This window comes from Phyllostomus hastatus, unplaced genomic scaffold, assembly GCF_019186645.2.
Source record: "Phyllostomus hastatus isolate PE091 unplaced genomic scaffold, TTU_PhHast_1.1 phas_contig_147, whole genome shotgun sequence".
Lineage (NCBI taxonomy): Eukaryota > Metazoa > Chordata > Mammalia > Chiroptera > Phyllostomidae > Phyllostomus > Phyllostomus hastatus.
In genome coordinates this window covers 3,147,655-3,163,458 of record NW_025333603.1, presented here as the reverse complement: position 1 = coordinate 3,163,458, position 15,804 = coordinate 3,147,655, and the positions used below count along the sequence as shown (strand labels likewise).

At 46.0% G+C, this 15,804-nt stretch overlaps 1 protein-coding gene across 1 annotated transcript in view; it reads right to left on the bottom strand.

Annotated features, from left to right (window-relative positions):
* Nucleotides 1–969: 969 nt before the first annotated feature.
* PLPP3 (phospholipid phosphatase 3) overlaps nt 970–15,804 on the bottom strand; it is a 79,633-nt gene continuing 64,798 nt past the window's right edge. Inside the window, exons 5-6 of the mRNA XM_045858014.1 lie at nt 15,389–15,565; nt 970–2,919 (exon numbers count right to left, since the gene is read on the bottom strand). Of these exons, the coding sequence (XP_045713970.1) occupies nt 2,797–2,919; nt 15,389–15,565 (300 nt within the window). The 3' untranslated portion in view covers nt 970–2,796. The remainder of the gene's footprint in view (nt 2,920–15,388; nt 15,566–15,804) is intronic.

Genomic DNA, 15,804 nt, shown 5'->3' with positions numbered 1-15,804 from the left:
AAACCATAAATAGTCAGAAATGAAGAATATACTAGAAGGAATCAACAGCAGATTTGATGAAACAGAGGATCAAATCAACATTTGGAAAACAAGGTAGCAGAAAACACCCAATCAGAAGAGCAAAATAATATTATTATTTTTAAAAATGAGGATAGTTTAAGGGACCTCTGGGACAACATCGAGTGTAACACCATTGTATAATAGGGTCACCAGAAGGTGAAGAGAGAGCAAGGGTTATTTACAGAGCCAAGATATGGAAACAACCCAAATAACCAATAATAGGAGTGGATAAAAAAGATGTGTACACATATACACAATGGAGTATTACTTGGCAATAAATAAGAATGGAATCTTAGCATTTGCCACACACGGATGGACCTAGAGGGTATTATGCTAAGTGAAATAAGTCTGACAGAGAAAGACAAAGAGTGTATGATTTCACTTACATGTGGAATCTAAAGAACAAAATAAACAAACAAAACAGAAACAGACTCATAGGTAAAGAGAACAGATAGAGTTGCCAGATAAGAGGAGGGTTGTGGGGGTTGGGTGAAAAAGAGAAAGATATTAAGTACAATTGGTAATTACAAAACAGTCACAGGGATGTAAAATACAGCATAGGGAATATAATCAATAATTTGTAATAACTACATATGGTGCCAGGTGGGTACTAGACTTATCGGGGGGATCACTTTGTAAATTATGTGTCTAATCACTATGCTGTACGCCTGAAGCTAATATAAAGTAGTATGGAATGTAGACTATCATTGAAAAAAAAGGAGAAGAGACTGAGATGAGAGTAGAACTGGAGCCTCACTTGGCAAATGGGTTTCCACTGGACCCAGATGAGGCCCCCCGTATTTCCCCCCGAAGCAGTCAGGCGGCAGGGCCCTGAGTTGGGGCAAGCCCACTCACGGCGGCGGGCCTGCTCTTACCCATATATCCAAGGCAAACATCCTTCAGACATGCCAGGCTTCCAACTTCCTTTATTAGTCATGTTACGAGCTTTTATTTAAAAAGCACATTTAATACAAGTATAGTTTCGCAGATACAAGTTTTCACTTTGTATTCTACAAAAGTCTTTGAATATTATCCTCTTTACAAAATGAAACCTTACAAAAATACTGACAATGTTTTTATACAGTTTTCTCTAGTTGCAGTTATTTCTTTTATTATAAAACAATGTCTACCACAGAACTACATTATTTTAGTTGATATTAAAAAAATTAACTCAATGCTTTTTTAAGCAGCTAATGAAGTAACACAGGTCGAGACACAGTTTATAATCATAGTGGATATAGCTAAAATTGTTTCAGAAATAATATTTTACATAGTTAACTTTTAATGTTTTATACATTATTTATATAATATTTATATATAAAAATCATAGCTTGCTATAAGTTGAAATGACAGGACGGCTTCTGTGGTAAAGATGTGCTTGTGGTTGATCCGTGTAGTTACATTTAACCCTTCGAAAGGTCTGCATCCAAGATCTGAAAGCATTTCTTCCTTCCTCCTTTTCCCAAAGATTCAGTAGAAGGGGTCCCGTCTACTGCCTAGAGTGGGCCTTACATGTGAGGACACTTACAGATAGAGGATGAAAACTCTCTACGGAGATTTAGCCCACATGTTCTGCCCAGCAGAACCTACCAAGAACTGCCCTAGAGATCAACCCCAAGACAATAGTGCTTTACACAGCTTAGCAAGAGCGACTCCCACAGAGACCTCGTCAGCTCCGTTATCTGGAAGGGCAGCCTCTCAGGCATGAGACCATCTGCTACTCTGGCTCATTCTGACTTTGAGTAGCCAAAGGGTTAGTTCATTTTTCATTCTTGCCCCTTCACTCCCCCATCTCTCTCTGTTGCGGAAGGCTGCTTTCCATCAACCAGTGGCAGGCCACCCCTTGGCTCGTCTCTGGGCCCTCACAGGAAATCCCGGCGGGCACAGAGCAAGGATTTCAAGGGAAAAAGCAGTAACCAAAGCTAACCATGACTAAGAGTGTGCAAGTGCCCAGGTGATTGATGTACAACATCAGCATCCTGCAACCGATGCCTCAACATCACAGGATGGTCTGTCAGAAGAAGACAAATGAGGGCCTATACCCTCAATTTCTCCTGAAATTGTGCTATTTGTGAAATTCACTCATCCACAAAGAGTCTCCTAATCACTAATGTGAGGGACTGTGGTGCTGGCCTATGGGCCAAGAAGTGAGTGACAGGCTTTAGGTCTAAGAATCTGGATTCAGGATCTAATCATTTGACTGAGCATTTGCTCTTTCTTTATACAAATAAAACCAAAAAACAAAAAACCCCAAAAAACCAACCTTCCTGAACCAAAGTCACAGTAGAAGACAGAGTGGTGTGGACAGAGACATTAGAGGGGAGTCTCCAATGGCTATTTTCTTGCTTCAGTGCTATTTCTGACATCATGTGCTACAATGTTAATTTGAGCTTTTCTCACAGGCCTGGGATGCCTCAGGTCACAAAGGTGACTGGCAGACTCTACTCTAAACCTTTTAGTGTTTGTTCTAGAACAAGCCCGTGTTCATTAGAACATGAACACTTAGACCAATTGCACATCCAGGGTTCCGGCACTTGGTGTTAGTTTGCTGTTGTTTCCACATAGGTGAACACTACCTATTTTGGAAGGCCACAAAGTAAGACAATTTTTTCCTTTTAAAAATCAGTTGGGTAAAAAAGTTTTTCCCTACATTCTACTGTCTGATGAGATTGGAGAGCAGCAAGACCTTGCTGTCAGCAGTCATTTTACAAAAACAGCTCAGGAGGTGGGCAGCGCCTACACCATGTTGTGGTGATTGTTCCTGTCGATAATGTCCACAGGTGAGAGAATTTCCTTCCTGATAGGAGGCGGCAGGGAGAGTGCTGTCTTGGTCTTGAAGAGGTCGGACACGAAGAAAACCTAGAAGGACAAATCGGAGATCCAAATCAGAAACTGACATTTGGGGTTTGGGCACAACAAAGCAAAGGTTACAAGAATGTGGACTTTAGGAACCCAGGATCCCAAACTGTACGTCTCTGAACAGGGAAGGACCATAGAGCTCAGAGTGCAATTCCTACTGTACAGATAGGGAAACGGAGGCCCAGAGAAGGACTGTGGCATGCCCCAGGTTGCACAGCTATGATAGGAATGGAATCTAGTTCTGCCGACTTGAAGCCCAGTGCTCCAGGTCTTCAACCCCCACTTCCTTATTTCTCAAGGCAAACAAGCAGCAGTGAAAGATAAGTTCCCAAACAAAGGAAGCAAGTTCTAATTGGTCTGTCATTAATCCATGATAATTTCCCTTGCCTCACAAAGGGCTGTAGGGTGTAACCAGAAGACAGCAACCACTATGAATTCCTATCAGCAGGAGTTGGAGTAAGGAAGCAGTTGTGACCACTTTTCCTGACATCAACAATTTGACAAGGGTCAAGAAGCTAGGGTCTCGTTGCTGAGGGAGTCAGCAACTAACCCAGAGGAAAGGTCACCGAAAACTCGCCTATCGTGTCTTTCAAGTCCTTCCTCCTTCTGAGCATGCAACCTCACCGAGTCTCTCCTGAATCACTGAGAAACATTTACTGAACACACACTTGCAAGGGTGTAAAGATGGCTCAGGCATAGCTCCTGTCTCAACTAGCTTCTGACAAAAGATTCAAGAACTTGACGAGTTACTAGAGTAAGAAAAATTTATGCTTTGTATTAGATGGCAAAGTAAATACAGACATCAATTTAGGCCATTTAGCAACAGGAGTCTGTATTAAGTAGCAATAAGCGGCACCTATCAGTCCTGTAATTTAATAGGAAACATGTGGCTGGGTTTCAAACTGGGGAATAAAACACTGTCAAAGTTCCTCTGACAGCTTTCTGGAGGGAAAAAGCTTTGTCCTGCAGAGGGGAATGGTCTTGCTATTAATGATGGCACTCTGACTTCAGTCTGGACACATTTTAGGCAAGAAAATGAAGTTTATAATAAAACTTCACCAACATCATGCTCTAGCAGCCAGGGACAGGACACACTAAGGACCTGGAGCATTTGTTGAACCAACTGCCACAATGTCCCTTCTGTAGTAATGCAACAAGCAACAAAGTGCTACAAAAACCACAGCAAGAAACCAGTGACGCTGATTAACCCAGAAGAACTGGGTGGCTAGAAGACAAAGTATAGCAGAGACTGACTCACTGGTCACCACTAAACACTTTACACCCTTTCAAATTTTGTATGCATCACATCAATTGTTTCTACATATTACCTACTGAAATATTTAATTACTATTTTTGGGGGGTTTTTTTGTTGTTTTTTGGGTTTTTTTTTTGTAAAAACAAAGGCCAGGCTAATCCTATGCCACTATAAGAAAGTGCAATATTAGCCAAGAATTGTAAGATTATAATACATTTATAGCCTGAGTGCTCTCGAATGTACCATTTGCAAAGGAAAAAAATCCAGCCTTGCACCCCTGTCTTTTCTAGGGAGGTATGAGCAATGAGAACTGAGTGCAGGAAGGCCAGTCTCCGAGCCAGAGCCAGACCCGAGAACCAGGAATGAAAAGGCCTGAACTGGGCCCAGCCAGGAGGCTCCAGACTCCTCTGTGCAGGAACCTTTATAAGTGCTGGGAGAAGGGGTTCTCACGTGCTCTGATGAAGAAATACTAACAAACATGATTGAAGTTAAATGTGGAGATAAATAAACTTTAAAAAAAAAGATTTTATTTAGTTATTTTTAGAGAGGGAAGGGAGAGAGAAAGAGAGAGAGAAATATCAATGTGCGGTTGCTGGGGGTTATGGCCTGCAACCCAGGCATGTACCCTGACTGGGAATCGAACCTGTGACACTTTGGTTCACAGCCCGCGCTCAATGCACTGAGCTATGCCAGCCAGGGTTGAGATAAATAAACTTTTCAGCACTCCTCTGACAGGGTACAAAGCCCATGTCCTCATCTCTACCTGGAAGTTACCTTCCCCTCCCTCCTTCACTTTGTCCAGAGGAAGGTTTTGATCAATCCCTCCATTGCTGGGTTTCAACTCCACGTCTTCCAACCCGGGAGCTTATTCTACCAAATGAGCTTTTACCACTGTCATTTGAGAGGTCTTTCCCCAGCCTCCATCCCACCTGCTGAGGGCAAACAGAGCAGGGGACAGTCTCTCCACCCCCAAATAAATACCCCCCTCCAAGACCCTGGAACCACCTTAGTCTAGTGGCTTCTTTCCCAATTTAATTTCCTGAGCATATATCTACCGCATACAAAGGCTTCCATTTCTGAACTGCAAGACAGGAATAACAGAGGGTGCGAGGCAACATGTGCTTGAGAAGACCTAAACCTACGTCCGGTACATAGATCAATAAAAGGCGCTCCTTTCTGTAATTCCCTGGGCACCAAAGTGATCACTGAACCTAGTGATGGCCATGCCCTCTCATGTCTCCAGGACTTTGGAGATCAGCCTTAACTCCTAGATGGAAGGCTTCTTGAGAATAGAGCCTCGGACCTAATCACCCTATATCACCTAAAGCACTCAGCACTAAGCCTTGCATACACCAGGGGCTCAACAAATGTTTGTTGTTAAATTTCTAACCTCCTCTCTACTGAAAGCAAGCACTGTGGCCTTGGATCTTATCAGCACATTTAACACCTCCGGACCACATCCTCACACACCACACGCACACAGCCCAGTGGCCAGATGAAAAGTTGAGTCAGGTCCAGCAGAATCCTCCCCCCACCCTCAGCCCCACCCCTGAAGCTATATTTCACTTGCAGTGTGGCTTGAGGTTATACAAACACTTTTTCGGGATCATGAAACATGATCCTGTCAAGCCTCAAACAGGGCTCAGTCTTCCTAATGCTTGGACAGCAGAACACACAAAGGACTAATAAGAGTGAAAATGTCTTGACTTGGAGCAGTTCCATTTCCTGCAGAAGATGATCTCCACCCAGAAAGAAAACCCAGGCACCCAGGCTGGGGAGGGTCTCTAAAAATTAGGTAGCTATCTTCGGTCTATGGAACACATCCACTCCCGGCCCCAGTCCCACTCTACAGATCTTCCCCCCTTGATGCAAGAACATATCAGACAATACATAGTCTCAGCAAACACAAAATCTATATCCGAAGCCCCAGGAAAACTTGTAAGTTAACCTACCCCAATACATGATTTCAATTCCATCTCTCCTTTTGTTTGCATTTTATACATGCATGTTTTCTTGAAAAATGCAATCAGTAGACACTTATTGAACATTAGCTCTGTGCAAAGTCCTGAGATTATAAAAATAAATATATGCAAGGCAGTGTCCTTTGCCCTATAAGAGTTCACAGGGCAGTGAGAGACATCTGGGTAAATAGGCCACTACAATTGCAGAGTTTTAAGGATTATGATACGGGGAAGCCAGGTGTTAAAGAAGCACAGAGAATGGCATCTAACCTAGGCTGAAGGGGAGGAGAGAGGGTCTTAGAAGGCTTTCCCCAGAGGAGGTATATTTGAGCCTAGCTTTGAAGGATAAGTAGGAGGTAGCCAGGTGGTGAGTGCCAGGAATTTTGTTCTAGGCAAAGGGAGCAGTGTGTGCAGAGGTGCAGCGGTGAGTACAGCACATTCAGGAGTGGCAGGAAGCTCAGCATGGCTGGGGCCAAGCAGTCAGTGAGGTTGGGGAGGAGACAGCCAGATCTTCAGAAGCCTCCTAGGATGTGTTAAGGAACTTGGACCGTATCCTATTGGCCTTTGGAGCCATTGTCAAGGCTGAATCAGGAGAACAGTGTGTTGGGAAGCCTTGCACTAAGACTGTGATGGTATCTAAGATAGAGAAGGAGCTGGAAAGGGTGCAGAGAACCTGTGGGCAGGGGTACTAGTCAGGACACTATTGCAGAATCTGGGAGAGGATGAGTCCTCAACTATAACCATGCAGTACAGACAAAGAAGAGGGGATGGTTTTCGAAATGTTGAGGACGGAACTTCAGTGGGTGGACGTGGTGTGCATGTGTTGCAGGGAGAGCTAAGTTTCTCTCCACTCCTGTTTTCACCTCTACAAATCTTTGTACTTGTTCCCATCAAAACTCTTAAAGTTTAGGTAACTGCTCTAGTGGAAAAAATTATAGCTCTGCTTTCCTCTGCCTTCTCATATTTTGGCTCCCTCTGATTTTGGGTTGGGGAAGTGGTTCTGCCCTCCTCCTGGGTTGCAATGGTAGGCTGTCCTGTGATCCACTTTGCTCCAGCACTCAGGACAAGGGAGACCTTCTGTCAGAGCAAGACTACACACAAACAAGGCAGCTGCAGGCTGGAGGGGTCCTGTTCACTGTGACGAGGAGCTGAGAAATGCACAGGGAGTCCCCTCGCAAATGACGACTATCACTATTATACCACTGGGCTGCCATCTCCCACTCCCCACGGAACACACAACACACCTAAATGAGGGATCCATTACCTACCTCAGAGGCTTGCTCAAAGGATTATACGACATAACCAAAGGCACAGGTGCAGTGTGTTGCCCAGTGCCAAGTGAAAGGTTAATAAATGGGAGCCATTTCACTGGTTTGTGTGTTTAGCACCTACCTCCACAAATCCCTCCTTTTCCCTTTCCCTTGTATGGAAAGAGAAGAAAGAAGAGAAAGGATGAAAAGAAAGTAAAAGGAGAGAGGAGAAAACAGGAACAACTGAGAATATGAATGGACACATGAAAGCCAGGTTTAAACTGGACACGAAGATTGCCGGCCAATGGGAATTTTCTGTAGGACTTGCTGTCAATGTCCTATAATTTCTGGGACTATTCTGGAGAATGAGTCAGCACAATCAAAAAGAAAGAAGCACGGATGTCTTCTTGTCAGCATTCTCCGACTCCAGGGCTGCCAGTTGCCCCTCCCGCAGGGCCCACACGCTGGCCCTGGGATCTCCTTTCGGCATCCTACTCTAATGGGATAGGCAATGTACAGATTAAGGAATGACTTTCTTTACAGGAGAAATTCTTGGGACCTGGCTTGCCCTCATACCTGAAGAATAGTAAATGTCTAAAGAAAAGCCATCTTTGACAGCCCTGTTTTAGTGCTTTAGAAAGCAGTAAAAGCAATCAGTACCTTTTTTTTTACCTCAGTAAAATAAAGTGCTTTCAGTAGCCTTTGGCATTGGGAATTTGTGTGATTTCTTAATGCAGCTGAGAGGAGGAAGCATGATGGGGTGGAAAGAGTGTCACATGAGGAGTCAGAATCTAGTCCCAAAAGTGCTATGGCTGTGTGACCCAGGCTAAGTCACGCTCTCGTCTAGGCTTGAATTTACAGGAAATGAAGAGGTTTATGACATCGGATGATCAATCTTGTGCTGAATTTTGTGCGAATGTTACTTAAAAATATACCTTTCCATAGTTACTTTAAGGCTGAAATATAAGAATTCATGTGAAAACAGTTATAAACATGTGTATTCAAATCCTACCTCAGTTATCATCATTCATGATCTCTTTGCTACTGAGGGACATGAAGAAGCAAGTTAGTCCCACAAAAAGTAGGAGCAGCATGGGAGAGAAGCTGAAGGCAATTCTGAAGGACAGTAGGGATCTGCGTCCTGCTAAGGACTCTACAGAAAGGCACTCCTGGGCTGTCAGGAAGAACGGTTCCTGGTCAGCAGGACCAGAGGGCTGACGGCCCTGTGAACGGGGTGCTAGATTCAGCAGGAGTCATCAGGAGTCAGCAGGAATGTGGTGCCAAGGACGACAGGGGCTGGCCAAAGGCGAGCACCCCCACTCCCAGAACTTATACATGTTGAAGCTGAAAGGGTGAGGGAGGCCATGATTTACTGAACCCATCTCCTCCATGATCCCACCAGATCCATCATTTTGAATTCCTAGGATTACAAGTCATACCACACGTGTCCATCTCCAAGCCTCTGTTATCCTTCAGCATGGAATGCCCTTCCTTCTCTTCTGTGTCGCATAGAAAATGTCCACTCGTTTTTCAAGCATCACCTCCTCTAGAAATTTTTTTCTAGCTTTCAAACAGCCTCAAGGAGAATGAACTATCCCCTCTTGAGCCCCCACTGTCCCCAGGGGAGGGTCCCATCCTAGTATATGTGCCTTCAGTCGCACGTTTGTTCACATGTCTGTCTGCTCTAGATCAGTGTTTTTCAAACCGCATGTCATAAGTCAGGTAACTTACAAAGTCAATATACTGGGTGGTCACCACATGTTAAAAAAATTAAATTAAAAACACTGTAATGTACCACATACAGTAAGGGTAAGTCTTAGTTTGTGAAATATTTTAGTCCTGTGTGGGTGCCTCCATTGGATTATGATGTAAAACGTATTTATTATGAATTGTGGTCAAGCCTTGGATAGCTACTGCACTCTAAGCTCTTCAAGGACCAGCTATTTTGGGTGCCATATCTTCAAACAAAGCCTAGTACTTAACACACAATACATATTCAATCAATGTGTTGCATGTGCCAAGCATGGTACATTTTTTTATTCACTGAATCCTCAACCCAAACATCATATGTGGTTATTACCACCTGTACTTCATTGAATGGGAGAAGGCCACTGAGAGGAAGTGACTTGCCTAACTAGCAAGTGGCAGGAATATAGCTCCACATCCTGAGTTCCTGCTTCCCTGTCCACCCCATCCATCTCAGCGGGGAGTGCAAAAGGAGAATTTAGGGGGGAGAACTCTGCAAACTGCAGAATAATGTGAAGATACTGTCGTCCTCTCCTGGCGGGGTCAGCGTTTACCTCTGCCTCAACTTCTTTCTCTTTCCTGCATCCACAGTCCTGGCACCCTTGCCCACCTGAGAGTGAGGGCCTGGACTGGCAAAAAGCTAAGCTTTTCCAGGGCCAGGAGAGATTTGGGAGGTCATTTCATCCACTTCCCCTGTGCCTAGGCAGAGTGGAATAAATCCAGGGGGAATAGATAATCTCTCCTGTTGGAAGAGAAAGAGATCTCACAAATTCATGGCATAGACCAAGCATGTTTTAGAATGTATTATTTTATTCCTCTGAGATAGAATCAAGACCCGCAGGATCTGGTTCCTTTCTGCCACTGTGTGTCCCACACATGTCACACATGCCCTCTCTGGACCCCAGTTTCCTCTTGAGGGAGATGTCACCACTGGACTCGTCTTCATATTCACCTTCTTGCTCGTCTCTTCTCTGAACTGGGGCAAAGACAAAGAGCACCCTCGCCCTTCCCTGCATCCTGGAGGAAGACAGCAGCACACAAAAGAGCGACTGCCAGCAGAGCCCCACCCCAGGGTAAGAGGAAAACCAGGAAAGACTCTGCTGTGTGTTTATGAAATTCCCAAGCAGCTGCTTCCTCTGCTGAACCCACAGCAATGGCGGTCTGGCCCTGCCCTGACCCCCTCCCAGGGTCCTGTAATTTGCCATCTGTTAGAGGGTCAAAGGAGGAGGTGACCAGATAGGCAAATTGTCACAAGACAGGAAATGAACTAATGTCTGTCCCCTCATCCCAGTCCCTGGATTACTCCAGGGAGTGGGCATGGTGAGTGCAGCTGAAGCATTCACATCTTGATAGAAGTGACTGTGTGTGTGCTGGTGTGGGGGGTGGCACTGGGAAGGTTAGTATATGCCTGTGTTTACCCTGACCTGTCTGTCTGTGTGTCTGGGTATGACTGGATCTGCCTGTGTGACTCTGGGTCTCTCTGGGTGCTGGCTCTCTGCTTTTGTCCTGTGTACCTCTGCCTGCATGTATGAATCAGTATACAGGCCTATATGACCCTACGTGCCCATGTCTTAGTATTGAGTCCATGACACTGTGTGGGTTTTCTGTCTGTGTTGGGTGCCATTGTCTTCTCTGTCTGAAAAGGGTTCAACTGAAGAGCAGTATGGGGAGGAAACCAGACCTACTCCTGTTTGGCATGTGATTTTTGTCTAAACACATCTGCTTGCTGTGACATGACCCTTGTAAAAAAAAGTGCTTGGCTGTCACGGCCTGGTGCCTAGACTCTACAGTGACTAAGCCATCATTGTGCGTGATGCACTGTACGCACTGGGGGCTTAAAGACATGTCATGATCCCTGAGTAGAGGTTGTCTTCATGGGACATGGTTACAGCTGAGAAAGCAAGTCCAGCCCAGACATTACAAAATCAGCCACACCTAAGGATCTCTGTGCGGGAAGGTCAAAGAGCTGTAGGGCCTCCAAGATCAATTCACAGTTGAGGAAATTTAGCTCGGAGGGGAAGTGTCTTGCCTGAGATCACAAGCTAATTGATGATTCATTCTTTAACAAATGCTTATCAAGCGCCTATTGTGTGTCAGCCACTGTTCTAGGCACTGAGAATGAATGACCAGAAAGTTAAGCCATGGAGCCTGCTATTCAGGCACCTGCAGTCTCGCTGGGGAGACAGATATATGAGCAGACAATTATGATAGAACCAGGATGAATAGCATAGCAGGAAAAGCATGCAAGGGGCACTGGGGGCACTAGAAGAAAGTCAGACAATTCTGTCTTCAGAGAAGACTGAGGGGGTTGTGGGAGGCTAAACAATGGCCCCTGAAGATGTCCTGTCCTAATCCCCAGAACCTACTAATACATTACCTGATATAGCAAAATAGACTTTGCAGATGTGGTTAAATTAAAGATCTTGAGATACGGAGAGATTGGAGCGATTACCCTGGGTTATCCAGGTGGGCCCAATGTGATCATAAGAGTCCTCATAAGAGGGAGGCAGGAGAGTCAGAATCACAGAAGGAGATGTGATGATAGAAGGGAGATTTGATGATGCTATGCTGCTAGTTTTGAAGACGGAGGAAGGGACCAGAAGCCAAAGGCTGCAGGCAGCCTCTAGAAGCTGGAAAAGTCAAGAAAATGGATTTTCCTTAGTGTCTCTAGAAGTAACACAGCCCTGACAACACCTTGATTTCAGCCCAGTGAGACAGTTTGGAATTCTGAACTCAAGAACTGCATGAAAATGAATTTCTGTTGTTTTATATCATTTAGTTTTGTGGTGATTTGCTACAAGGAAAACAAACACAGAAGGCTTCATCAGAGATGAGGGGAAATTGGAGCGGCATTACATCAAAGGGTGTCAGGTGAGCTCAGGGAGCTGGAGAACACTGTCAAGTTCGGTGTGCCTGGAGGGAGCAGGAGATGAGGCCCTTGAACGCAGCTTGGATCTGTGTGGAACCCCCTCCTGGCTTCTCTGCTTCCTCTCCGTGTAACTTAACCCTTCGTAGTCCCTGTTTTCTTATCTCTTCAGTGACTATAAGGTTCAATATAGGACCCGGGGAGGACTGAAGATGATCTATGTAAAGTATTTAACATGGTGGCTGGCACACCGAGCTTTCAACACATGTTAGAAAATGTTATTCTAGAAAAGCAGAGTTCCCACTCTGCTTTAAGTGAATGGGGGTTCATTGAAGATTGGCTTAGGAGGCTATCAGGCAGAGTGGGAAATGGACTCTGGGCCTCCTGGCAGCCCATGCTGTGGCTTTGTAACATACTGCGCTGCCTGCCTCTTTTTCAGTCCTGCTAACTAACCTCAGGCGATGCCTCTGTGTTTCAAGATCCATTCAATATAGCCCCATTCACAGGTGAGAAGAGAACTTGGCTTTTCTGGGACTTCACTAGAACAGCCAACCTTGATTCTTGGGGGAAAGTTCTATAAGACACAAGCATAGTAGGGGTCTGCCTAGGCTGAGAGCTATGCTGTATTACTCTGAGAAAGTGCGTGAGAAATCCTTCAGCCTCCTCACAGTTCCCTCTCCTGGGCAAACAGCATCCTCAGATGGCCTTGTGGTTTCCCAGATCCATCTCTGCTCAAACCAGGGTCCCAAGCTTGGCTTCTGTCTTCCTTCCAATCAAAACCTGGATGACAGATCTTATGATGAGAAAGGACCCATTGCCTTCTTTTCCGCAAGCTGAGCATCCCCAAGCTCTTCTGCTGACGAGCCACAGCTTCTTGCCCTGGCCTCTCAAATGGCTTAAATGAAGTGGCTCACTCAGTGCTGTGATTCCCAGCTAGTCAGGACCATGAGCTCCAAGTGCCAGGCTGGGTGTTAGGCACTAGAGAAAAATGATAAATAAGATAGAGTCCTTGCCCCCAAGTGTTCACAGCTAAGGGGGCAAAAGACGGGGAAAAGCATTTATCACCCCTTTCTGAACCACCTTAGCACTGTAAAACCCGCTTTCAAACTTGGGGCAATGGCTGGGTCAGCCCACAGTGTTGGGAAGGCCCGGTGACACCCTTAAAGTGTGCCCCGTTAAGCAGCTGTCTATGCTGTTTGTGCTTCAGGTTCACTCTGGCTGACCTCAGCTCCAGTGGCCATCCATCCTTGCCGAGTACAGAGGGCAAAGCTGTGGAGTCAGAGAGCACCTGGGAGCAGCTGTCAACTAGCTCTGACCTTGGGTGACTTCAGTCATTTCTCTGAGCCTCGGTCACCTCATCTGTAAAATGGCTTTGTGAGCCTCAAAGGAGACAATGGGTAAGGGATCTAGAGCAGTGCTAGCATGGAGTAGGTGCTTTACACATGCTAGAACCAAATTCCTATCCTGTGCTACAGTAGGCCAGAGCCAAACAATATAAAAAATCACTTCCTTTCTTGAAAATAAACCCTGGCTGTCCTGGACACTGTCTAATTGTTCATGGCCAATGCTCAGGAGAAAAAAGAGGGGAAGGCTACAGAGGATCCCCAGTCTTTTAATTTTTTTTTTCTTAATTGGGGGTACAGGAGACTCTAATTAAGGCAGTGGCGCCAAGAAGGAAAACACAACTGCAGGCTTTGTGGGCCTCCCCCTGCCGAGAAGGGCACAGTCAGCAAAGGGTTACCCTGCCCTTTGTCGGTGCTTACACCCATCCCCCACTGTCACTCTATATGAAAGGACCAAGCATCAGAGAACAAGCTGGTCAGTGACAGTTGCTCTCGTTACCAGCTTGCTCCCCCCCCCCCCCACCTACTTCTCTCCCTTCTGGCCTTGATGGGAAAAAAGCAATGAATAAAGACACCAAAACAGCCAACCCTCTAGAGGTTGGGACTCACATGCCAGGCTGGCCAGCAGCTCAGATGCTACTTCTTTGCGGTGTCCACACTGATTGCCCCACTCCTCGTCCCTCTCCTTGCCCACTGCACTGAGTCAGTCCCTCGGCTGCCTGCCAAAGTGCCCTGTCCCTGTCTCCAGGACAGCTGCACACTGTATTGTCACTCCTGCGCGTGGTCTGACTGTGGGAGCGACTAGACTCACATTCCTGGGGGGCAAGGGCTGTGCCTTAGCCATCCCTCTGCTTCAGGAGAGCGTCCCGTGCGGTGCTCTCAGGGAAGGGCACATCACCTCACTGACTCTAGCTTCTTGCCGATTAATGGTGCATTTATTTACACCAAGCTAGGATCCCTGAGACGCCTTGGTGAGGCAGGGATAATAGCAAATATGTGGCATATGGTCCTCGCCCCCAAGGAATCCACATTCTAAAAGGAGACACACCAACAATTTCAGTATGGACAAATGCTGTCGTAGAGGACAGTGAGAGAGGTGGCTGTAAGGGCACATGGGGCTGCAGCCAGGCTTAGGAATTAGGAGAGGACAGGGGATGGTCTATATTTCCCATTGTCTGTGATTCTTATTGTGCATGAACAAGGGTTATACTAACAACAATACAACCTATATGTGTGGTGCTCACACATCCAGTCATTACTACATTCTGGGGGTTCCTGCTAGACTCTGGGGAGCTCCCCTGAGAAGGGCCCAGGAAGGTACAATATCAGAATAAGTACTCATTCATGTTTGCTGAATATGCCCCTCAAAACTTTTAGCAGGCAGGAAAAGCAGAGATTCTCAGGGAGATGGAGGCCCAGAGATGGAATACCTTATCCTATCCTCCCTGGGATCAGTATGTGAAAAGGGGAGCTCATTCATTTGGAGCAAATCAGAATGTGGCCAGTCCCAAGGCCATTCTCTTGGGAGTTCTGTGACTTGATGGGTAAGGCCCTCGGGCTGAGGGAGGCCTTAGCCTTCACCAAACTCCCTCTTCTGACCGCAGGTCACAGTGGGACAGACAGTTTTCCAAGAAGCTGAGTTCTACTAAATAGTAAGCGTCCGCCAAAGCAGCATTTGAGCAGTATGATTCTGGAGATGTGCATGTGACCTGGAGCAAGTTTTCTCCTCTCAAACCCTAAATGTCCTCATAGATAAAGTGAATTGGGCTGCATCTAAGTTCTCTTCCAACTGCAAGATTTTACAAGCCCAGATCTGCCCTTATTTGTGGAGCAGAGGATGTACAGACCCTGCTGGGTGAAAGCACACAAGATTGAAAGATGCAGTCATTACTCTCCTTCTACGGCAGGGGTCCTGGAGTAGGTGACTGTTCGCACACCAAGCACAAACAGGGACTGAGAGCTCCCTGGCTTTGGCCACTGAGCTGGAAACGTCTTCCAAGCAGCAGTCCAAGGCTCTGCTTACACACTGAGGACAAGATGCTACTTACTATGCAGCAGGCGACCAGGGCTCCTTGCGCAAATCCTGCCAGGACGTCACTGGGGTGGTGCTTGTGGTCAGATACGCGGGACAATCCGGTGTAAAAGGCCATCATGAGCAGGGTGAACTGCAGGAGTGGCCGGAGCAGACGAGCACCTCGCCAAGTAAAGCGGGCCTGGAGGTACAGCTGGAGGCAGGAGATAAAATGAACAGATACTAAGTGACTCACCATTCACCAGCCGTAGAATACTGGGTTGACACACGCTACATTTATACCTTGGGTTTGGCATCATGTGAAAAGAGCATTCAACTTAGACATGACCTCAAGCCAGTTATTTAAAATTTGAGCCTTGGTTCCTGTACTAAAAAAATAATTTTTGAAAAATGGAGGTTTTCTAGGGAGGTCAGCTTCAGAGAGTGGAGGAT